At 37.9% G+C, this 25,008-nt stretch overlaps 1 protein-coding gene and 2 long non-coding RNA genes across 7 annotated transcripts; 1 reads left to right on the forward strand and 2 right to left on the reverse strand.

Annotated features, from left to right (window-relative positions):
• Window positions 1-2,300: 2,300 nt before the first annotated feature.
• Window positions 2,301-2,910, reverse strand: LOC130736515 (uncharacterized protein At4g04775-like). The gene is made up of 2 exons (XM_057588339.1): window positions 2,722-2,910; window positions 2,301-2,639 (listed from the first exon to the last, which is right to left on the reverse strand). The coding sequence occupies exons 1-2, from the start codon at window positions 2,908-2,910 to the stop codon at window positions 2,301-2,303; spliced, it is 528 nt and encodes a 175-aa protein (XP_057444322.1).
• Window positions 2,911-3,331: 421 nt separating this feature from the next.
• On the forward strand, window positions 3,332-6,794 carry LOC130738126 (uncharacterized). Of its 5 annotated transcripts, none has more exons than XR_009019210.1 (4): window positions 3,332-3,746; window positions 4,025-4,115; window positions 4,310-4,825; window positions 5,677-6,794. It is a non-coding gene; the product is annotated as an uncharacterized LOC130738126 (long non-coding RNA). The 5 variants fall into 5 exon arrangements; XR_009019213.1 differs by having other exon boundaries at window positions 3,333-3,689; window positions 4,025-4,165; window positions 5,680-6,794; XR_009019211.1 differs by having other exon boundaries at window positions 3,334-3,746; window positions 4,025-4,165; window positions 5,680-6,794.
• A 10,576-nt stretch (window positions 6,795-17,370) lies between these two features.
• On the reverse strand, window positions 17,371-19,136 carry LOC130735419 (uncharacterized). Its single transcript, XR_009018441.1, has 3 exons — window positions 18,849-19,136; window positions 18,610-18,679; window positions 17,371-17,677 (listed from the first exon to the last, which is right to left on the reverse strand). It is a non-coding gene; the product is annotated as an uncharacterized LOC130735419 (long non-coding RNA).
• Between the last annotated feature and the right edge of the window lie 5,872 nt (window positions 19,137-25,008).

Consider the following 25,008-nt stretch of genomic DNA (forward strand, 5'->3'; position numbering starts at 1 on the left):
GATAAGGAGTTGAAAGGAGCTGTTTGGGAATGTGCAAGGACAACAACTGTGGTGGAGTTCAACACAAAGATGAATAGGCTGAGAGCAAAGAATGCTCAAGCATGGGCATATTTGAATAAATGGCCAAAGACAGCTTGGACAAAATCTCATTTCAGTGAAACTGCTAAGACTGACAACATTTGCAACAATGCTTGTGAATCTTTCAATGCAAAGATCCTGAAATATAGGGGGAAGCCAATAATTACTATGCTAGAGGAGATCAGATGCTATGTGATGAGAACCATAGCAAATAACAAGATGAAGTTGATGGGCTATCAGGGCTTTCTACCACCAGTGCAGAAAAGTAGATTGGAGAAAGAGAAAGAGGCAGCCCAAAAATGGACCGCTACATGGTCAGGTCAAGAGTCCAGGTTTGAGGTGACCTGTTGGGGCCAAAGAGTGGCTGTTGATTTAGCAGCTGGAACTTGCACATGCAGGTGGTGGCAGCTGAATGGCATGCCTTGCTTCCATGCATGTGCTGCAATTGGATGGAAGCACGAAAGGCCTGAGAATTATGTTCATGCACGGTTGACAATGGGTGCATATAGGAGCACATATGAGTTTGCTATTCAGCCCACAAGAAGCCAACAGTATTGGGAGCCAACTCCTTATGAGAAGCCTATTCCACCAAACATGAAGAAGAAAGCAGGGAGACCTAAAAAGAACCGGAGGAGAGATGGCACTGAGGAACAAGTTGCTGGAAGGGCTAGGAGAGATGCCACTGAGTCACAACTTGCTGGAAGGGTGAGGAGATCATATCCTGTGATGACTTGCTCAAGGTGTGGATTTGAGGGTCACAACACAAGAAGTTGTCACCAACAAGGATGTCGAATAAGACCCAAGAATTGGGTACCACCACCACCAGAGGATGAAACTGAAAATGCTGAACAAGTTGAGATTAATGTCTCTCAAACTGCACCAACAGAAGATATCCCACAATCCCAACCTACACAGGTAATTTTATCACCCAATCTCATATGTGCATTTTCATTTGTTAATTCCAACTCTATTGGACCTAATAGACCTAATTGCAGGGCCCTACTGGAAGCCAAACTCCACTAGCTCCTGCTGCTGCTGCTTCATACCCCACAATCACAACTCCACAAGTAATTCTATCACACAATCATAAATTGTCATTTGTTAATACACTCTCTATTGGACCTAATAGACTTAATTGCAGGGCCCTCCACCACTGCAACCAAGGGTTGCTTATAGAGCTCCAATTGCTGCTGCTGCTGCTGCTGCTCCAAGGCAACCTCCACCACTACAACCAAGGGTTGCTTATAGAGCTCCAATTGCTGTTGTTGCTGCTCCAAGGCAACCTCCACCACTGCAACCAAGGGCTGCTGCTGCTCCAAGGCAACCTCCACCACTAGCCCCTGCTGCTGCTGCTTCTTCTTCAACACAAGCTCCACCTCTGCAACCAAGGGTTGTCTACAGCCTCACACCTTCTGTTGCTACTGCTATAATGAATCAAAGAGGGGCTCCACATGCTACTGCTGCTTATAGAGCCCCCCCTGTGAGAGGAAAAGTTTTCAGGCCTCCCCGTCAAAGGGTTGAACCTGCCACCACTACATATCCCCCACAATCCCAAGGGAGAAGATCCCCACCACCAGGTCCTGCTACACATGAACTTCCTGGAGGACCTATGGTATTCATGCCAACACCTTCAATCCAGCCAAGGCCTCCACAGAATCCATGAGGTTGCTGTCTACATTTTGGTGTCCCTAAACTAACCTAAGAATAATGTTGATGGGACTGTAATTTTTTGGAAGGAATATTAGGCCAAATATATTATGGACCACTTGTGCACTTTTGTGCTTTTTTATGCTATATTAGGGTATTTTAATTAATGACTTGTGTATGGATCAAATATGTGCTCCTTTGATGCCAGATTGTGGTTTTGTTATGCACTTTTGAAATTATTATGGATACATTATGCTATTGTGCTCACTTTATGGACACATTATGCACTTTATGTATGGACCACTTTATGTATGGACCACTTTATGTATGGACCACTTTTAGGCTCTTTTAATGCCTTATTGTGCTATTGTGATCACTTATCTTTATTATCTATGAAAAGCATGGTTATTTTTATTAGTCCTGTAACTAAACAAGGTTGTCACAATGGTATGAAATCTAATGAAAAGCATGGAAATTTCATTCATGAAATCTTCATAAGATTACATTCTTCAGTACACTACACCAAACATAAAACATGAAACATACCCTCCCCCTCCTCACTCATACTATATGTCCTACTTCACAATGACAACAATGATCAACACAATCAACAGAAGTATGACAACCAAAGCCATTCCTATGCCATAATATTTCTGAAGCTTGACATGTTCACTCAGAATTTCATTTGTCTTCAACATAACTTCCCTCACCAGCCTCAATTCTTCAATCACCTCTTCACTTGTCTTCAACATAACTTCCCTGACCTGCACTAACTCTTGCCTCATACCAGAATCCTCATGCACCTGTAGTTCATCTTCCTTTTTGTTGCCAAGTACATTGACCCTTCCATCTTGTGCTATTTCCTCTTCCACTTCATCAACCCACCGAAAGAAATTGCAATTGAATTCATGGTACTGCAAATGAACAAGTCAACAAATATTACATTCACAACAGACAGAGCTCATGATTACGAATTCGTGGTAGTGAAGTAGTTACCCTAGGTAGATAACAAGCATAAAAAGGTCTTTTTGGGTTCGCATCAGTTCTAGAAACCCTCAACGCAGCCCTTTCACCGCATTTACAGTAGAGGACTCCATCAACAATGGAGTGCGAGGTACCATTTGAATCCTTGCTCCCCTTCGTGCTCCCCTTCGTTTCTACAGTACATTTGGACTTTTGAGACATTGTTTGCAAGTTGCGAGTTGAATGAGAGAAGAAATTTGAGGATTGGAAGAACCAAAGAGGTGGGATTGAAGGTTTTCGAATTTGGGGATTTTGGGTCTGTTCTAGGGTTCTAATTCTTGTTTTTCTTTTATAAGGAAGAAAGGGACTAAATTGATGTTTCAATGTTCCCCCCAACGGTCAGATCCACGTGGAATGGCCATCAGAGCACTTAACGTGCCAACTCATCATCTCTGTTAACGTTTATTAACGGGAGCTCAGGTAAGGACCAACGTGACCGACGTTTTCAAACTTCAGGGACGACGGGAGCCATTTAGGAAGAATAGGGACGAATTTGCCCGACTGGTGTAACTTTAGGGACCAAAGTGACTATTCACCCGAATGCATTTCCAGGTTTCCACTAATTTTCTGTCACCAATGTTTCGAAGCCCTAAATCTCCATTGCAACACGCTTTCAAAGAGGCTTCCTTTTATCATCAGTAGTCTAAAAGGCCTCCTCTCTCTCCCCACACCTCATGAATCAGAACCTGCCTCCCCCTCCTCCACTTCGTCCACCACCACCGCTCAGCAACTCCTCCTTCAACAGCGACCATCATCATCGCCATTTACCCTGATCGCTGCCCTTGCATACGCTATGTTTATTTCTCTGATACCTATGGCAGAGGAACCTTTAACCTTCTTGGCGTCCTTCTTCAGATCTTCCATTCCTTGCTCCTATTTCGTTCACAGCTCCAATTTCATTCTTTGATCCGCTTCGGTTCTTGATCCGATTTCGTTCTCAGGTTCGATTTAATTCTTCTATCTGAACCGGTATGGAACTATTCTCATCAATTGACACGGTAATTAATTCATTCTTCGATCCGTTTACTCTGCACTCTTTTCTTGGATCCACTATCGATTTTCTGCTTTATTTTGATTATGTTCTATGAAATTTCCCTTGCTGAAGCAAGTGAAACACCATCCAATTTTTCTTTGCTTTTTCTTATACTGATAGACTCAGGTTTACTTTGTTTAAATTAAATGCTTCAATATTTACATGGGATATTTTGATAAATACCTTTATCTGTAGTCTTGGTTCTCCATGTCATAATTGATTATCTTATATTTCATGTTGTAGGATGATTTGGCTGCTTGAAATAGGACCAAAAGCAAGTGTGAGAGATTAATCAACTTGGGAGCCGAGATTACAGGAAGTTCTTGATATTCAGGTCTCCAAATTACTGTCCATGTTACTCACTTACTCCCTTTTCTTTACTGGGTGAGATCAAATATGGATTGTTTTATTTCAAAATCATAAGTATTTTATTGTACTATGGGTCCTCATTCATAAGTATTGTAGTGTGCCTTGACTATCAATATGGTTCTAATTTTTTTAATGTGATTTTTGGTCTTGGATTTTCAGATGATCCTAAAGCAGGCAGGACTCATAGTAGACTGCTCACAATGGAATATAAGGAAATTATGGGCACTACAGACATGTGTATCATCCCCTGATAGAATCAAATAACAACGAAAGATAAGTTCCTAAATTAGGCAACATCCATGCATCATTTTGTAGGCTCTGATATCAAACTATTAGTGACTGTAACTTATTTTTTACTGACAGTAGTGAAACTGTATTGTTAATACGTTCTGCCAAGATGATCTTAAATGGAACATATTATGATGTCTAACATGTTGCTTTAAAATTCTATTTAAGATTAGTTCTATAATATATTGGTATTGTGTTTCCAATTCATGTATATTCTTCTAAGGTGGTTGTTAACAAATAGAGATTTGATTGCTGAAGGTTCTTGAGAGAGTGCAGAGTAATATCTATAGTCTGGCCGAGCTTCTCTTTACAATCTCAAGCTAGAGGGGTGGAGAAAAATTCTAAAGAGAAAGGAATCAGCTGCAAACAAGGCATCAAATCTGCAAGGTGAATTTTTCTCCAAATTCAAGCTTCTTCTAATTTCTGAAGTAGAGATTTAGGTGGCTAGTGTTGCATGTGCATTGGGATTGTAGATTGTTTTTAAGCATGATGGTTACTAGGTTTCTTCTCCTACCTCTTGCGATTGTTGATATATTTCCTTTTTTGACATGTGTTGTCACGTGAGCTCTTGATATAAGGCATTCATTGGTTGTTTGTTGGATTATGATCGTGTTTGATTTTTTTTAGCATATACATTTACATTTTTGGGAAATTCCAATTTCAAATTTAAATTATGCGCTTTAATGTACTTTCTTTGTTTGATTGTACACGTTGTTTCTCTTCTGAAACACATCTCAGTATCCTATAGCTGAAGAAGCTCTTTGCTCAAGGTTATTTTATAAATTATGGAGTTTCAAAGTGATTCTAAAATTGTAATAGTGATCTGATGATGGTAATATGGATGTAATGTAACAAGTTCTTACAAATGTCAATTTGAATGTGACTCTTTTTTACTGTGTTTCTTTACTTTTATGTGTTGTATTGGAGGAGGCATAGAAAGAGATCTGATGATTACAATCTTCATCTTGCTTTGAAGGACCAATTTTATTGCTACTTGGAATCTTCTTCTCTTACCATTTTTAGTATTTGCTTGTGATTGTGACCATTTGCATTTCTTAATCATTATTGAAATTGATCGAATTTAATATCCTTGAAACAACTGGCGTGACTTCTACCCCCAGGTCAATAATGTTTTTGTTGTAGCTCCAGATAGGTCATTAATCACATGCACTGGCTTCTTCATCAAGATGAGTCTCTACACATTCTCTTAATTAATAAAATAACTATCTTTGAATCAGTAGTGAGGGTAGAGACGCAGCAAATGTCCTGAATTGTTGCTAGAAGATGCAGAATTTGACTTGGGATAGCACCACGTGATTCTAGAAGCTGCTCTTAGTGGAAGGTCATTTAGAAATTTTACAATCACATCTGTGACAGCAACAAATCAGTGGGCTTGATTAGTGGTGAAGGAAAGGTAAAATTGATGAAGCAATTATGTTGCAAGGTATGTTGCATTTGATTCCAATGGTGGACCCATTGCTCAGGAGGTGATTCTGTAGCTCACCTTTTTAAAGAAAAAATTGTCCTCTAAATTGTGGTTAGGGCTACCAAATATTGATGGTGCTTAAGTAAAATACTTTCTTAATATTGAATGGGGCACAAGTATATCAGTTTTGCCTACTATGTTCATGAGGCTGAAGTAAAATACTTTCTTAATTTTTTCCATTTGATTATATTCAGTTTGTATCTTTTAACTGTTGAAATATTGTTGTTAACTTCCTAATTTTTAAAATGGATTTCACAGTATATATGAACAAGAAAATCTCATAATTGTCTGAAATTATAGTAAAAGGGAAACTAAATCTTGCAATTTCAATCCAGCCCGTGAGTTTTATTCAAGGAGATCTAATAAAAAATGTATAAATTGGCTATTGGAGAATAAATCTTTGGAAAAAATGTGTGTAAGAGTCGAGTGCATAATGAAAATTTCTTCTCTTTTCAGTTTTAATGATTCTTTTCTTTTTTAATGTTGTGAAGGTAATTTGGGCGGTTTCTTTCTTTGGTTGGTATGTGTGCTTGAACATGACTTTGGATTTCAATGAGCATAATTGTTTCAGGTGCTGCAATGGATGGAGAAATGCTATTGTCCTATTTTATTTGGCCGTTAAAATTTTTCAGATTGAGATTCCTGTAGTTGTTTCAAAGAGTGAGCAGAGGGATGATTGTGAGAGAAAAGTGAGCTGAGGCTGGAAACTAATGTTGTTTTATTCACTTGAGCATCTACGTTCCAAGCTCGAGTAGTCACTAAATTTTTATACTAATTCTAATTGTCATAGGCTTAAAGCAAAGCCCAGATACTTAAAGTAATATTTTGTTGTGTCAATTATTGTAAATACATGTTATTCTTTTTGTTGAAGTTTCTATTGGCATTTCTATTAGATAGTCCATTAGTTCCTTTCATCAAATTGAGCCACAAATAGCTGATGTGGTTGGGGATGTCAATGAAGAAATTGATAATGACAACAACGTTTTCAGTCTACTTGGCAAAATGGGGTTTAAAAGATTCAATTAATGGTCAAATACTGGATATGAGTAATTTATATATTCCGAAGCTTTCTTAAATCGAATGGGTTAAAGGAAGAAGTCTTATTCTTTATGTATTGTACGTTTAGGATGTTACAATATTTGTCTTTATATAATTTTTGTTTGTTCAAATTGTTGTCTCACTTAGTGGATTATTGTTTCTGTTAGGGACCCTGTACTTACAACAATCTTATAAAGTCAGTGATTCATTTCCATTCACGGGGATTGAATCTTTTCTCAGATTTTTGAAATAATTTAAGAGATATACAAAAAGCATTGTAATTTAATAGGTCAATATAGAGCTCCTACGGGGAATTAGAGAAAAATTAATATATTTAGTCTATATTTATTGATTATATAATACAAAGTTCCTACATGATGAACATTTTGCATGGAAATACTTTAAATTGAAACTAATAGAAAATGTTTTAATAAAATTTTAGTACTTTTTCCATACTTTTAAATAATTTTAAGAGTAGATATACAAAACCATTTTAATTTGTTTATGAAAATATAGATTCCACCGGAAAGAACATTTATATTAAAATATTTACAAGTTGAAAATAACAAACAATATAATTTTATAATTTTTTTCATAAGTTTCAATGTGTGTATATATATAAATATAAAATTTTGACGAAAATTAGAATAAATGAACATATATAACTTATATTTTTTTATGTTTAGGTTTTTTGATGAGAAAGTAAAATAAATTATTGAGTCGCTAAATTCAAGTTTTCTAAGCATCCAATCAGCATAACAATCTCACAACATAGATTAATTCAGCTTCCAAATAAACAAGTTGTTGGAATAACAAGTCATTTATACATGAGAGAGAGAGAGAGAGATTTGTCACACGGGGATAGAAATTATATAGTCAAAATTTGTTGGAGTGTAAAAAACGGTTGATACGAAGACGAACAATTCGAAGGGGTAGAAAAAACTCATCAAAGCGAATAACCTTACAGAGAATCATTATGTTTGGTTTGGAATTCATAAAGATGATCCACACGTTATTCATGTTGGAGTAATGAACGGATTAATTCCGTGAAAGAATTCTCCAACCATAAGTCAATTATTGAAATTTTGCAGTTGTGTTTTATTTTTCTTGGTGGTGAACAATTAGATAGATTTGATTTTAAATCCAACAATTTTGTATGCTTCACATGAATGTGGTATTTTTAGTTAAATATTCTTGCTTTTTGATAAATATGTTATAGTATTTTATATAAGAGAATTATTATTGCATCCTTGAAATTTGTTTACCTATATTTGTATTTATTTAGAGTTTAGGAAATCACAATGATATAGTGTAAAAAAAATGTAATTTAATATGTAATCTATATTTTCTATCATCTTATTTGAAAAAAATGAAAAACGAAAATAAAAGGATAAAAACAAAAATCATACAAATTATTGTATTATTATATCATAAAAAAATTAAAAACAAAATAAATTATTATTAGATTTTTTTTCATTCATACAAAATAAATAATTCTATATATTAAAAGCAAATTATTATATACTTGGAAATATGTCTCCCGTGCATCGGCACGGGTATACATACTAGTTTTTGATGCAGCCGAAACATCAAAATAATGATTAGGAAGAGGGTTGAGTTTTTCCATAAGTTGTATACTAATGTTTCATTTTCCCCACAAATTTTCCAAGTTGTATATCTATGTGAAAACAACTAAATGACATCTATCTCACCTTCCCACAATGAAGATTGTGACGTGATGTATTGAGTATTCCAATTCGGTATCTGTAAACTTTATATCCATGCTTTTTTTCAATATTTTTTTAGGTTTGCTCCAATAATGAATGCTTAAACAGATAACCAGTTATGTGCCTTGATGAACCAGAGAGTGACTTCAAGATGATGGACTTTTATGGAAAATGTTGGAAAGACTTCGGTTTAGAGTAGTTATTAAATGGCAGGAGGTAGATCACTCATTGTTGATTTTTTTTTCTTTTTTTTTTTGACATTGAAAATCAGAGATAATTTAAATTTAGTCATTTCTTTAAGAACCAATCAATGTAATCATTTTCGGATGTATCCAAAAATAACTAAGGTACTTCGTGTCGTGTATACATGAATCTCTTTCAATGAAATTAGTCGTGTAGGGTCTTTGCTACATGTTTTCATCTCTTTTTTAGTAATCTATCTATGGTTCTCAATTACAAATTTCTATTAGTAATCTATCACAATTCTCCAATACAATTGTAGAACTCACCTGCAACAACAAGTTGAAATATTTTTCTTCAATGGTGTAAATCTAAGTTTTTTAAAGTCTTCATCCTTATTATGATTGAATTTTTTTTCCAACTTTTTTGTTAAGTTTATAAGTAATGAATTGACTGATATAATTAACACTGTAGTAAGCTTCGCGTGCAACAATGGTGGTTTTCATCTTAGGAAGTAGAATTTTTTTGTACCTCACATGTGTGTAAATGAAGTTTTTATCAATTGATTCATTTATTTTTTTTGAAATCTTTATATTTGTTAAATGCGTGTATTTGTACAAAATACTATACTTGAGTTTCACAATTTATATTTTTAAAATCTCTTCATTCTTATTATATATGATTGTTTTTATTCTTAATATCTCAACTTTTTCATAATCAAAATATTAATTGATGTCTAAATTATAATATCAATTTTCACCGTGCAGCGCACGGGGAAAAACGCTAGTTCCATCTACCTATCACTAGACTCCTACTTTAGATATAATCAAATTCCTATGTTCCCAGATGATTCGGATAAAATTGAGGTCATCACCTACACGCAAGTCGTGGCGGAACTAGGACTTTTGTAGAGCCAGAATAAATTTTAGAACTGCAAATCCACATTTGTAAAAAGTAAAATAATGAACAGCAAAGACGGATCCACATTGGTGGCTTTGGGGGAAAATGCCCCCACAAAATTTTTGTTGTTCTCTAATTCCCTTTTAAATACTTTATATATTGTTTGTTTGTATAGTAAAAAATGTATATTATTTGTATTATTTGCCCCCACTAAATTTTTTATGTGTGTATTTTACCCTCAAAACTTAAAATTAAAGATCCGTCACTGAACACAATACTCATATAAATGTAATTTTAAAGTGAACTAATAGACACAATATATAAATAGTTATAAACTGAAATAAAAGAGACTCGCCCGCCTGAAGACACTAAACGCCAACTAACAAAGCACAACTGTCACGACCCAAACCTAAGCCGTAACCGGCGCATAAGCTATTACCATAGCCTAGCAAGCCTGCTTTCACATGATTCGTTTCCGCAATACCTCTTATAAAGAAAGAAACATGCTTACGAAGCTCAAACGATAATTGGACAGAGTTTCCTTTGTATTTCTACATTTTTACAAAATAACAAGACCTGCTAAAGAGGTATATCATTCAGCCAGAGATCCAAATCTACACATATCCATTATCCAAGAAGTAACATCATCAAATACATCGTAGAACTTTTACACTTTACAAAATATAACTATTACATATTCCCTATAGCTGCATAATACCAAAAAGATCAACAAAAGACATCAACATGACCACCAACCGTAGGAGGCCTACCAAAAAGAAGTAACTGTACAAGCTGCAACTGAAGCAACCTCCGACTCAGCTACCTATGAATCTGAAATGGAAATAAGGAGGGGGTAAGTCACAAAGACTTAGTGAGGGCCTATAAACCACCATGAATTAAATATGACATTTGATCAAGTCAAGTAACTCAAATCACTTTCATAAAACATATATGGCATGGTAAAAGCTTCATGCTTTACTAACTCAAATCAATGTCACTTTGACATAGAGCAAACTTAAAGAATCATAATGCGGTATTGCGGTTAAAGCATTTTCAATTTATAAAATCACTCAAAATCCGATAATCCAAATACAATAGGGAACACACATGAGAGAACCATAATCATAAGGCGGCTCCATCTCGTTGATAACCCTTTCCTCCTACAGGGTGGCCTTTCCCCTAGGGGCGGCTCCATCTAACGGATAGCCCTTTCCTTTCTCAAGTCACATCGTGTCATCGAGGGAAGCTACATCTCGTTGATAGCCATTTCCTCATAAGGATTGTCTTATCCAAGAGGCGGCTCCATCTAACGGATAGCTCTCTCCACCCGGAATCATGTCATATCTCATCAATCTCATCGGGGGAAGCTACATCTCGTTGATAGCCCTTTCCATGCACTGGCGGCTCCATCTAACGGATAGCCCTCTCCACCCGGAATCAAATAACTAGGTGCACCTAGGCCGTTACCTCCGTTAACGGCTACGGGGTTCTAACATGTATTCCCACAATCATCTTTTCAAAATCATAAGCAATCTCATATCAAAGTTTCAAATATGAATGTTCTCAATAATTATCAAAGTTCATCAAGATGTCATTCTCAACCCAACATGATTCAATACATAAAGTTTGTAACTTCATAACTTAAAAAAAACTAAAATCATTCTCAAATCCATTTATTTGATTACATAACCTTAAATAACTCAATAAAAGATAGTCATGTGAATGAAAGGATGTTCCCCCAATTTTAAATAAATAGACACTTCTAGTTATAATAAAATAGTCAAAACCATAAACATAAAGTAATTAAAAATATGTCACAATGGTCATAAACCACTCACAACTATGAAGGATCAAGAGGAGTGCTCCCAACCACTTCAAGATGCCCGGATGAGTCCGTGATCGGCAAGTCTGAACATCAACAACAAATTTCAACTCCTTAGGAACTTAATTTAGCTATCTATTATCCAAAAGAAACCATGAAATCTCTAATTGTGAGCTCAAATCCCTAAAATTAATTTACCCAAAATTAACATTGACTAGAATACCATTCTTTATAATTTTTGGGTTGTGAATATACCTCATTGAGCTCAAGTGAATACTCTTTATGGGGTGGGTAATCTTCTCTTCTCTTAGAGCAAAATCCCTAGCACCCAAAACTAACCCAAAAGCTTCCTATGTGAACCATCAAGCTTCTTCTTCAAATATTTGTAGTTTATGGTGGGTATTAGTGTGGTTCTTTGGTGAAGAAAAAGTAATTGATGAAGAAGAGGATAGAAGATGAAGATGCTGTCGAATGGAGGGGGAAATGGGTAAAGTAAAAGGAGAAAGGGAAAAAGTGGGTGGGTGCGTCTTTTTTTTTCTTTTCAGTTCTATTTTTTTTCCTAATGTAATTGAAACGGTGCGTTTCATTCTTCCCCCCTTAAAGAAAATTCGCCCTCGAATTTTTTAAAACATTAACTAACTTTGAGTCTCAAATAAGGAAGGGTACTTCTCACGGATGATATCTTCGGGTTCCCATGTCGTCTCTTCGCTAGCTGGTCCTCGCCAAAGAACTTTCACTGACCCAACGTCTTTAGAGTGCAACTGCTTCACTCGTCTATCAATTATAGCTATCGGGTGCTCTTCATAAGATAAGTTTTCATCTAGCTGCACATCCTCATGATTGATAACATGCGAAGGATCATATAGATATTTCCGAAGCATAGAGACATGAAAAGATGGATGAACTCCGGAAAGATCTGGCGGAAGTGCCAATCGATAAGCTACTGGGCCAACTCGCTCTAAAATCTCAAACGGTCCAATGAATCTTGGAATCAGCTTCCTTTTCTTGCTAAACCGCAACACCCCTTTCATTGGAGACACACGTAAGAACACATGATCTCCAACTGCAAACTCCAAAGGGCGTCGTCTCTTATCAGCATAAGACTTTTGCCGACTCTGAGCTGTAACCAAGCGATCACAAACTAGCTTAACTTTCTCAATTGCATCTTGAATAAGTTCTGGGCCTACAAGTTTGGCTTCGCCAACTTCAAACCAACCTATTGGTGATCTGCATCGCCTGCCATATAATGCCTCAAATGGTGCCATCTGGATACTAGACTGGTAACTATTATTATAGGCAAACTCCATCAAAGGTAAATACTGATCCCATTTCCCTCCAATATCTGAATTGTTCTCTCAGACTGGCCATCGGTTTGAGGGTGGAAAGTTGTACTCAGATTCAAGCGGGTTCCTAAAGCATTTTGGAAAGACTTCCAAAAGTGTGCAGTAAATTGAGCCCGTCGATCTGAAATAATAGAAACCGGTACACCATGCAAAGAGACAATCTCATCTAAGTAAAGCTTAGCATACTGAGTTGCAGTATAAGTAGTCTTCACTGGCAAGAAGTGCGCAGACTTAGTCAATCGATCAATGATCACCCACACAAAGTCATAACCTATCAAAGTTCGAGGCAAACCGGTCACAAAATCCATAGCAATGCCTTCCCATTTCCACACTGGAATATCAATAGACTAAAGCAATCCTGCTGGCTTTTGGTGCTCAGCTTTCACCTGCTGACACACTAAACACTTAGAAACAAAATCTGCTACATCTTTCTTCATCCCTTCCCACCAATAAAACTCCTTTAGGTCTTGATACATTTTAGTAGAACCAGGATGGATAGTGTAAGAAGAATGATGAGCTTCTTCTAAAATTTTCCTCCTTAGGCCTTCTACATTAGGCACACACAACCGACATCCAAGGCGCAAGACATCATCAGAATCTACTGAAAATTGTGAAACTTTGCCATTTTGAACATCTTCCACCATCTTCACCATATATGGGTCTTGACATTGAGCCTGTTTAACATCATCAACTAAGGTAGAACGAATTTGCACATTAGCACAATGAGTTAGAATGTGCAAGTTCAAATTGAACTCCACTGTCAACAAGTTCTTGGAATTCTTTAACAATGGGTCTCTTAACCTCCGCTAAGTGAGCAAGACTACCCATAGATTTTCTACTTAGAGCATCGACAACCACATTCGCCTTGCCAGGATGATACAAGATGGTACAGTCATAATCTTTTAGAAGTTTCATCCACCTTCTTTGCCTTAAATTCAAGTCTCGCTGCTGAAAAATATATTTAAGACTCTTATGATCAGTAAAAATTTCACAAGTCTCACCATAAAGATAATGCCTCCAGATTTTAAGAGCAAAAACTACTGCAGCCATCTCTAAATCATGTGTGGGATAATTCTGCTCGTGCCCTTTGAGTTGCCTAGAAGCATAGGCAATGACTTTGCCATGCTGCATAAGCACACAACCAAGGCCCACTCTAGAAGCATCACAATAAACTGCATAGCCTCCACCACCTGAGGGTAATGCCAAGACGGGTGCTGAAGTCAGACATTCTTTCAATTTCTGAAAGCTTTCCTCACAAGCGTCAGACCATTGAAATTCAACTTTCTTTTGAGTTAGTCTGGTCAAAGGGGAGGCAAGCTTTGAGAAGTCCTTTACAAAGCGACGATAGTACCCTGCCAAACCAATAAAACTCCGAATCTCCTTCACTATCGTGGGTCTAGGCCAATTCTGCACTGCTTCCACTTTGCTAGGATCAACACTTATACCATCCTTGGATACAACATGCCCCAAGAAGGCAACACTATCTAGCCAAAATTCACATTTAGAGAATTTGGCAAACAACTGCTTCTCCCTCAAAGTCTGCAAAACCAACCTTAGATGTTCTTCATGCTCTTCTTTACCCTTAGAATACACAAGAATATCATCAATAACCACAATCACAAAGTGATCCAAGAAGGGTTTAAAGACTCGGTTCATCAAGTCCATAAAAGCAGCAGGGGCTTTAGTGAGTCCAAAGGACATGACCAAGAACTCATAATGGCCATAACGTGTCCGAAATGCCGTCTTAGGAACATCTTCCTTCTTAATCTTCAACTGGTGATACCCTGATTGCAAGTCAATCTTTGAGAAACATTGAGCTCCCTGCAACTGATCAAACAAATCATCTATGCGAGGTAAAGGATACTTATTCTTTATAGTCACCTTATTCAATTGTCTGTAATCAATACATAACCCCGCATGGTCCCGTCCTTCTTCTTCACAAACAAGACAGGTGCTCCCCAAGGAGAAGAACTAGGGCGAATAAAGCCCTTATCAAGAAGATCCTGCAACTGCTCCCTTAATTCCTTAAGCTCTGCTGGTGCCATCCGATAAGGAGGTATAGATATTGGTTGGGTGCCAGGAACCAAGTCTATAGAAAATTCTATCTCCCGATCAGGTGGTAAACCAGGAAGTTCTTCAGGAAATACATCTGGAAATTCACACACTATCGGGACTTCTTCAAGTTTCTTTTCAACTGCTTGAGTATCTTTTACCAAAGCTAAGTATCCCTGACAACCCTTCCTTAGCAACCGAAAGGCTCCTAATGCTGAAATTAGATTATACGGTGTCAAACACCGTTCACCCTAGAATGAAAAAGAAGGCTCTCCAGGCATATCAAACCTCACTACTTCCATACCCAAGATTACATCAAAGTCAACCATGTCTAGAGTGATTAAGTCTGCTAACAATTTTCTATCCCCAACGAATACCTCACAAGAAGGATAAACAGAATCAGCTAAAAGATTCTCCCCAAGAGGGGTAGCCACAACCAATGTATCCTTCAAGGGACAAGAACATTTACCAATTTGAGAAGCAAACCACACTGATACAAAAGAGTGTGTAGCTCCAGGATCAAATAAAACACGAGCATCCTGAGAACATACAGAAAGTGTACCTGTAACCACTGCATTGGATGCCTGAGCATCCTGACGAGTCAAAGCAAATACTCGTGCCTGACCTCTCTCAGCCAGTCCCTGACCTCTGCCACTAGTACCTCTGCCACCCTGCTGAGATACTCTAGAACCTCGACCTGAAGCACTCCCAGACGGTCTCATAGATGCTGCAGGAGTATGAGAAGATGCTAAAGCCGCTCCACCTGGTGCTGATGCATGACTAGAGGAAGGATGTGCCACAGTCAAAGGACAATCCCTCCTAATATGACCAGTTTGGCCACACTGATAGCACGCTCTACTATCTCCCAAGCAAGCTCCAAAATGAAACCTCCCGCAAGTAGGACAAGGAATAGATCTCACATCACCATGCCTCTGAGAAAAACTAGGTCGGGAAGGCCCTCCAGAAAGTGATCTATGACTCTGTACAGAGCCTGAAGACCGACCACTAGATACACTCCCTGGAACCACTGACCTCGGTTGTCCACCATATCCACTGCCACGACTCGGCTGGCTACTCTGTGACGCCTCTAGTCGCTGCTTTTTGCGAGAATCTCGAGTACCACTATTTTTCTCCTTCTGTCGCTGCTCAATCTGAAGTGCTAAACTCAAAGCCTCTGTAAAAGTGGAACAATTAGACCCAACCACAGATCTATACAAATACTCCCTCAAGCCTCTGATGAACCTCTTGACACGCATATCCTCTGAGAGAGGATAAGGAACATGTCTAGAGAGCTGAGTAAAACGAGCACTATACTCTGATACAGCCATGCCCTCCGTCTGCTCCAGTCTCTCAAACTCATGGACTAAACCATCTCTGACACTCTCTGGAAGGAAACGACTCATAAAGTGCTGAGAAAAAGAACCCCAGTCTAATGGAGGCGATCTCACTAGCCTCGAATGAATCAATGTATCATACCAATCATGTGCTATACCCTCCAACTGGAATGACGCCAAGTCTACGGCCTTGACAGATGAGCACCCCAAGGCTCTCCATAGTCTCTCCAAAGCATCAATGAACCTCTGTGGGTCCTCACTCGGTAACCCAGAAAAAGTAGGCGGCTTGAGCTTCATGAAGTCTGCCAATGAGACAGTAATCTCATCAAGGGTAGCTGCTGGTTGTTGTTGTCCTTGTCTTACTCCTTGTTGCGGATCATTAGCTATAGGAGTTGGGTTCCCCTGTTGTTGCTGCCCACCCAAAACTCCTACAAGTCATTGCACAGATTGCTGAAACACTTGCATAGTAGCTGCAAGCTCTGCAACCCCTGGATTGCTTCTCCTTGCCCTAGGAACCTGATCATTGGCTACCTCATCAGCCAATCCACGCCCAACCGGTGCATCTCTCCCTCCAACTCTCTCTCTAACTCGACCACGACGCCGACCACGACCCCTTGGAGGAGGGTCTTGGGGTTGGGTAGCGGACTCATCAGAATTTCCCCTTCTAGCAGGAATCCTCATCCTGGGTGGCATCCTCACCTAAGAACAAAACATTGATCAAATACAAGACAAGACTCAATCTTGAAGGAATTAAGAATAGACTCAATCACAACATTGAAAAATACTCTAGGACTACCATGAGATGTTAATAGCATCTTGCAAGTAAGTTGTGCCGCGGTTCACAATTTACTAGCAAGATTCTATTACTACCTCATGTCTGCAGCTATTAGGACCTACGACCAAAGCTCTGATACCAACTTTGTCACGACCCAAACCTAAGCCGTAACCGACGCATAAGCTATTACCATAGCCTAGCAAGCCTGCTTTCACATGATTCGTTTCCGCAATACCTCTTATAAAGAAAGAAACATGCTTACGAAGCTCAAACGATAATTGGACAGAGTTTCCTTTGTATTTCTACATTTTTACAAAATAACAAGACCTGCTAAAGAGGTATATCATTCAGCCAGAGATCCAAATCTACACATATCCATTATCCAAGAAGTAACATCATCAAATACATCGTAGAACTTTTACACTTTACAAAATATAACTACTACATATTCCCTATAGCTGCAGAATACCAAAAAGATCAACAAAAGACATCAACATGGCCACCAACCGTAGGAGGCCTACCAAAAAGAAGTAACTGTACAAGCTGCAACTGAAGCAACCTCCTACTCAGCTACCTGTGAATCTGAAATGGAAATAAGGAGGGGGTAAGTCACAAAGACTTAGTGAGGGCCTATAAACCACCATGAACTAGAAGGGGAACATCATAGGCACGATTTTCTCTTTAAAACTTAGGATAAATATGGCATTTGATCAAGTCAAGTAACTCAAATCACTTTCATAAAACATATATGGCATGGTAAAAGCTTCATGCTTTACTAACTCAAATCAATGTCACTTTGACATAGAGCAAACTTAAAGAATCATAATGCGGTTAAAGCATTTTCAATTTATAAAATCACTCAAAATCCGATAATCCAAATACAATAGGGAACACACATGAGAGAACCATAATCATAAGGCGGCTCCATCTCGTTGATAGCCCTTTCCTCATAAGGATTATCTTATCCAAGAGGCGGCTCCATCTAACAGATAGCCCTCTCCACCCAGAATCATGTCATATCTCATCTATCTCATCGGGGGAAGCTACATCTCGTTGATAGCCCTTTCCGTGCACTGGTGGCTCCATCTAACGGATAGCCCTCTCCACCCGGAATCAAATAACTAGGTGCACCTAGGTCGTTACCTCCGTTAACGGCTACGGGGTTCTAACATGTATTCCCACAATCATCTTTTCAAAATCATAAGCAATCTCATATCAAAGTTTAAAATATGAATGTTCTCAATAATTATCAAAGTTCATCAAGATGTCATTCTCAACCCAACATGATTCAATACATAAAGTTTGTAACTTCATAACTTAAAACAAACTAAAATCATTCTCAAATCCATTTATTTGATTACATAACCTTAAATAACTCAATAAAAGATAGTCATGTGAATGAAAGGATGTTTCCCCAATTTTAAATAAAGAGACACTTCTAGTTATAATAAAATAGTCAAAACCATAAACATAAAGTAATTAAAAATATGTCACAATGGTCATAAACCACTCACCACTATGAAGGATCAAGAGGAGTGCTCCCAACAACTTCAAGATGCCCGGATGAGTCCGTGATCGGCAAGTCTGAACATCAGCAACAAATTTCAACTCCTTAGGAACTTAATTTAGTTATCTATTATCCAAAAGCAACCATGAAATCCCTAATTGTGAGCTCAAATCGCTAAAATTAATTTACCCAAACTCAACATAGACTAGAATACCATTCTTTATAATTTTTGGGTTGTGAATATACCTCATTGAGCTCAAGTGAATACTCTTTATGGGGTGGGTAATCTTCTCCTCTCTTAGAGAAAAATCCCTAGCACCCAAAACTAACCCAAAAGCTTCCTACGTGAACCATCAAGCTTCTTCTTCAAATATTTGTAGTTTATGGTGGGTATTAGTGTGGTTCTTTGGTGAAGAAAAAGTAATTGATGAAGAAGAGGATAGAAGATGAAGATGCTGTCGAATGGAGGGGGAAATGGGTAAAGTAAAAGGAGAAAGGGAAAAAGTGGGTGGGTGCGTCTTTTTTTTTTCTTTTAAGTTCTGTTTCTTTTTTTTTTTCGTAATGTAACCGTTTCAACAACGTCCAAGAAGAAGTAGCTATAGAAGAATATAACTAAAGATAACAAGGAAAAAGCCTCGTGCATCTCAGTATGATTGCATCAATGTAAGTACATCAATTCAACTTCATCAGACGTCATCACTCATACAATCAAGGCAACATGAACGACGCAGAAGGGAGGACTATGAGAAAATGCCATTCCAACATGAAAGCATAATTTGGTAAAGTTCTCACACTCATAGTCCAAATCAGTTAAAGCGCCAAATGCCAAGATCATGTGAAGGAGTTTCCCAAGTCTCTCCCGACAAACTCAAAAGCCAAGAAAATTTCAAAGGAATTACACAAGTCTCCACCAACAAACGGATTTCCCAAAGTCCGGTAAGACTAAGTTCAGATCGTCCAAAGATCAAGGTCTGACTAAACCCCAAGACGCAATCTGACTGTCATATTCGTACAACAAAAGGTACTCAAAGCAATGATAACCCGAGTATTCAGAAGAGGAACCTGTCGCCTAAGGAAGCAACCCAAATCAGGATGAGCTCCTAAGGAAGTAACTAGAAACAAACACCCAAAGATATTGTGCTTGTTCACAGGTGACTAGTTGGGGGCTAGTACAAAATCACCAATCAAGGCCAATCGTAATCGTCTATCATGTTTTGAATGATAACAATTTCCAAGAGTGTAAATGAACTAATTGAATATATTATGTGCATTTCAGGAAATCACTCTCATATCTCTCAGACCATATCGTCTAGAGAAGCAAAGCAAGAAGATGACACGAAGACAAAGAAGAGATGCTTAAGCAAAGAAGAGAGAGAGAAGACAAAGAGCATAAGAGGAAGACAAGACAAGCCAAAGGAGTCAACGAAAGGGCAAAGCTACAAAAGCAGACGACACAGTGAAAAAGAAAGTCATACATGTTTCATCGTCTATGCAAGAAGATCAAAGTATCAAGACAGATTATACAAGCAAATGAACGCTTTATCTACTGGATAGTCTGACCAGAAGAAGAAGAAGAAGAATGATCAAAACTTCAACGTGTAACATCTCATTCTACTACTACTACTACTACTACTATTATTATTATTATTATTATTATTATTATTATTATTATTATTGTGTGCTTGATTTAAAGGATTAGAAAGAGAATATGTTCATTAAGTAAACGATTAGGATTTAAATATATTAGTACATTAGTGCATTAACATAAGATTTACTAGAAATTAAATCAAAGAAAAATCAAATAAAATATAATAGTTTGACTAAATGAAGAAAATTCAAACCCCATTCACACACACACCTTGAATAATTCATAGATTTGACTAAATAAGCTTTAATTAGAAGTTTTAAGACTGGTTTAGTGCATGAAGCATGACACTTGGCTTCATGGTGAAGAGACAAGTTCAAGAACACTTGTCTTTGTGCATGCTTCTTCTAGGCAATTTTGTCTTTCAATCCTTTCATCTTTTGGCCTATAAATTCGAATCTTCTTGCAGCCCCATCATCACACAAGCCCTCAGACCTGACCTGAGCCTCAGAGCATGTAAGAAAAGCTCTAAATCCTCTCTCATAGTCCTTAACTTCACCTTTCTTTCATCTTCTTTGTTCTTCACTAAAAACCACTTCAATTTTTCCCAAAACCTATTCAAACACGTCCCTGGGTGCATAATGGGTGAATCTGGAGCTTTTGTGGAGGTTCTGGGCACGAAATCATCAAATCTGGGCTAAAATTCATCGTCCCGTCGTGCCTATGCATTTTCCGGAAAATCCGCCGGAAAATCAATCACTTTGAACACGTTTTTCTCCTTACTCCGACCTCCAAACTTGATAATTCGACCACCACCGTGCTTATGGAAATAAGACAAACCGACCACTGTGCCCAGCTTGCCTTCGGCGACGAGCGCCGCCGTACCCGCCGCTGTCTGCATCGTCTTCTCCGGCGACTTCTCGCCGTAATCTGCAGAAATTTTCGAGTTTCGGTAATTAAAGGTTTCTGGGCTTTCCAAACACGTTTTTATGCTTATTTCTTTCATGCTTCTCCGGCGACTTCTCGCCGTACACGATTTTCGAATTGCACAAGTCTTGAACAAGTTTTTGACATTTTCCTTGATACCCAACTTACGTGACCTGCTTAGTGCTTACTGAAACCATTTTATTAATGCTTGGATATTCAGAAACAGATTTGGAAAGAAAGAAAGAGAGCCAGAGCAAGGGAACTTGATTCCACTTTCATGGCTACCATGATCAAAAGCTTTAAAATGTGAAGGAATCAAGCTCCCTGGGCCCTAATCTCTGTCTGGATGAGAATGAATAATTATTTCAGAATTAATTGGACTTGATAATAAGTATGGAACAAGCTAAATTCAGGAGGATTGATGAATAATTGATTTTTGAGCTTAAATTAGCTTTAAAATGTTGATTTTTGAGAAAGAACATGGTTTTATTTTGATTTCTTAAGTTGGACAGATTTTTTAATTGAATCAAGTTGAAGTAGAACATGTTAATCTTGGATAATCTTAATTAATTGGATGATTTGTGATTAAATTGCCTAATTAAATTAATAATTTCTAATTTAATGGTAAAATGCTAATAAGAAGTTGATAGTATAAAGTTTAAGCTAGAAGCAATTAAATTGAAGAAATAATCTAAGTGTGTTAGAGCTAATTAATTGAAGAACTTGTTAGCTTTTGTTAATCTTGATTAATTATCTAAATAATAATTTGCTTATGTAATTAAATGAATAATTTCTATCAATTCTTAATCCTGAAATGATGATTTAAGTTAATATCAAACTGTTTGTGCAATGAAAAAGGACTAAGTGAAGAAATGACCTAAGTATATGAGAAGTAGTTAGTTAAATGATTTATCGGCTAAAATCCTTACTCTTTCTCATGCAATAGAAGATTATGAGTCTAAGAAAAGTGAAGAGGTTAAGCCATAAAGAGGAATGACAAGTAAATCACTTTATAGACTAAATGAGTTGTAAAAACTTATGAAGAGAAAGCTGAGGGAACTAAACGAGGCAAACAAATAGCAAGGACTCAAGGTAAGGGGGGAGCGGTCCTCAACTCAGGATGGGGGAATAGTGCGAATAAATGGGTGTTGGTGTAAGATCAAGTTTTGATCTAGTAGTACAACTCTATGTTTTGATGATTACAAGTTAACCTTTTGATATGAACAATTGTGGTACTCTAACGTGTTTTTCTGAGTGTGCTATTTACAGGCTCTGACCTCAACTCAATCTCACACAAATCAGAAGCACTGTGTATAAAGAGCGACCCAAGCAACGCTTTCGCATTCACCATGTTCAGTATGAACAGTGGAAAAGCTTCAGAAGTTCTGAAGTTATACAAACTCTGATGTGGACTCAGTCACTAGAAGTTCTGAAGATCCAGAAAGTCTGATAACCAAGAAACACTGAAGGCTCAGATATTCTGATGGTGTAGAAGACTCTGAAGATCCAGAAGCTGATTAGTGAAATTCTGATGTCCAGAAGCAAGATGCTCTGAAGACCATGTACTTCCCTCTGAGTTCAGAATCAGAAGAAACAATGGTCAGAGGATCTAGGCTTTCCCTCTGACTCTAATCAACCGGCTTCACAAGTTCCAACATGAAGCTTTCTCCTGATCAGAAGTCTCCTAGGTTTAAAGGTCAAGTCGCTATCCAAGTACAAAAGCAACTGTACCTTCCTGACGACCTACCTAACAGTCTCAGACACAGCAAATCTCTTGTAAACAATTCTCTGATAAACAGTTTGTTTAGTTCCTTTAGGAGATCAAGGTTGATCGGATCCTAGAGAAGACTAAGAGAGTGAATCTTAGTGTGAGCTAAGTCAGTGTAATTGTTAGTCACTTGTAGGTTTCAAGTGCAGTTGTAACTCTTACCTGATTAGTGGATTGCCTTCATTCTAAGAAGGAAGAAATCACCTTAACGGGTGGACTGGAGTAGCTTGAGTGATTTATCAAGTGAACCAGGATAAAATCCTTGTGTGCTTCTCTATCTCTTATCTTTAGCACTTAATTTCTCGAAAGATTTGTCTAAATCTTTAAGGTGGAAGCTTTATCTTGAAAACGTTATTCAACCCCCCCCCCCCTTTCTACCGTTTTTCATACCTTCAATTGGTATCAGAGCGCAAGTTCTGATTACCACACCTAACAGTGTTCAGTGATCCGGGCCGGTGTGAAAAACAATGGCTGCCACCACCAGTGAAACTCAAAGAGATGGTTACAATGCAAAGCCTCCTATGTTCGACGGTCAAAGGTTCGAATATTGGAAAGATAGACTGGAAAGTTTCTTTCTGGGTTTCGATGCAGATCTCTGGGATATTATTGTGGATGGCTACGAGCGTCCAGTTGATGCAGATGACAAGAAGATCCCAAGGTCAGAGATGACTGCAAATCAAAAGAAGCTGTACTCACAACATCACAAAGCAAGAGCAATTCTTCTAAGTGCTATTTCCTATGAAGAGTACCAGAAGATTACAGATCGTGAGTTTGCGAAAGGCATTTTCGAATCTCTGAAGATGTCTCATGAAGGAAACAAGAAAGTCAAAGAATCAAAGGCATTGTCTTTGATCCAAAAGTATGAATCCTTCATCATGGAGCCAAATGAGTCCATTGAAGAAATGTTCTCCAGATTTCAGTTGCTTGTAGCTGGCATACGACCTCTCAACAAGAGCTACACAACAAAAGATCATGTCATAAGGGTCATCAAGTGTCTTCCTGAAAGTTGGATGCCTTTAGTGACTTCAATAGAGCTCACGAGAGATGTTGAGAATATGAGTTTAGAAGAACTCATCAGCATTTTGAAATGCCATGAGCTGAAGCGCTCAGAGATGCAAGATCTGAGGAAAAAGTCCATAGCCTTGAAATCTAAATCTGAAAAGGCTAAGGCTGAGAAGTCAAAAGCTCTTCAAGCTGAAGAAGAGGAATCTGAAGAAGCATCAGAAGATTCTGATGAAGATGAGCTGACTCTGATCTCCAAGAGACTCAATCGCATCTGGAAGCACAGGCAGAGCAAATACAAAGGCTCTGGAAAGGCAAAAGGAAAGTCTGAATCCTCAGGTCAGAAGAAGTCCTCACTTAAGGAAGTCACATGCTTTAAGTGCAAAGAATCAGGGCACTACAAAAGTGACTGTCCAAAGTTGAAAAAGGACAAGAAGGCAAAGAAGCACTTCAAGACAAAGAAGAGTCTGATGGTGACATTTGATGAATCAGAGTCAGAGGATGTTGACTCTGATGGTGAAGTCCAAGGACTCATGGCTATTGTCAAAGACAAAGAAGCAGAGTCAAAGGGAGCTGTTGACTCTGACTCAGAATCAGAAGGAGATCCTAACTCAGACGATGAAAATGAGGTATTCGCTTCTTTCTCTACCTCTGAACTGAAACATGCATTGTCTGATATCATGGATAAGTATAACTCCTTACTGTCTAAGCATAAGAAGCTGAAAAAGGACTTATCTGCTGTTTCCAAGACTCCTTCTGAACATGAGAAAATTATTTCTGATTTGAAAAATGATAATCATGCTTTGATCAATTCTAACTCTGTGCTTAAGAACCAGATTGCGAAGTTAGAAGAAATTGTTGCTTGTGATGCCTCTGATTGTAGAAATGAGTCTAAGTATGAAAAGTCTTTTCAAAGATTCCTAGCTAAAAGCGTGGATAGAAGCTTAATGGCTTCAATGATCTATGGCGTAAGCAGAAATGGAATGCATGGCATTGGCTATTCTAAACCAATTAGAAATGAGCCCTCTGTGTCTAAAGCTAAATCCTTGTATGAATGCTTTGTTCCCTCTGGTACCATATTGCCTGATCCTTTACCTGCTAAAGTTGCTAAAAACCCTCTTAAA

Source organism: Lotus japonicus, chromosome 2 (assembly GCF_012489685.1).
Source record: "Lotus japonicus ecotype B-129 chromosome 2, LjGifu_v1.2".
NCBI lineage: Eukaryota > Viridiplantae > Streptophyta > Magnoliopsida > Fabales > Fabaceae > Lotus > Lotus japonicus.

Coding starts and splice junctions, on each gene's coding strand:
- LOC130736515 (XM_057588339.1), bottom strand. CDS start 2,910: ATGTCTCAAAAGTCCAAATGTACTGTAGAAACGAAGGGGAGCACGAAG. Junction 2,640..2,721: donor ATGCTTGTTATCTACCTAGG/GTAACTACTTCA, acceptor GTTCATTTGCAG/TACCATGAATTCAATTGCAA.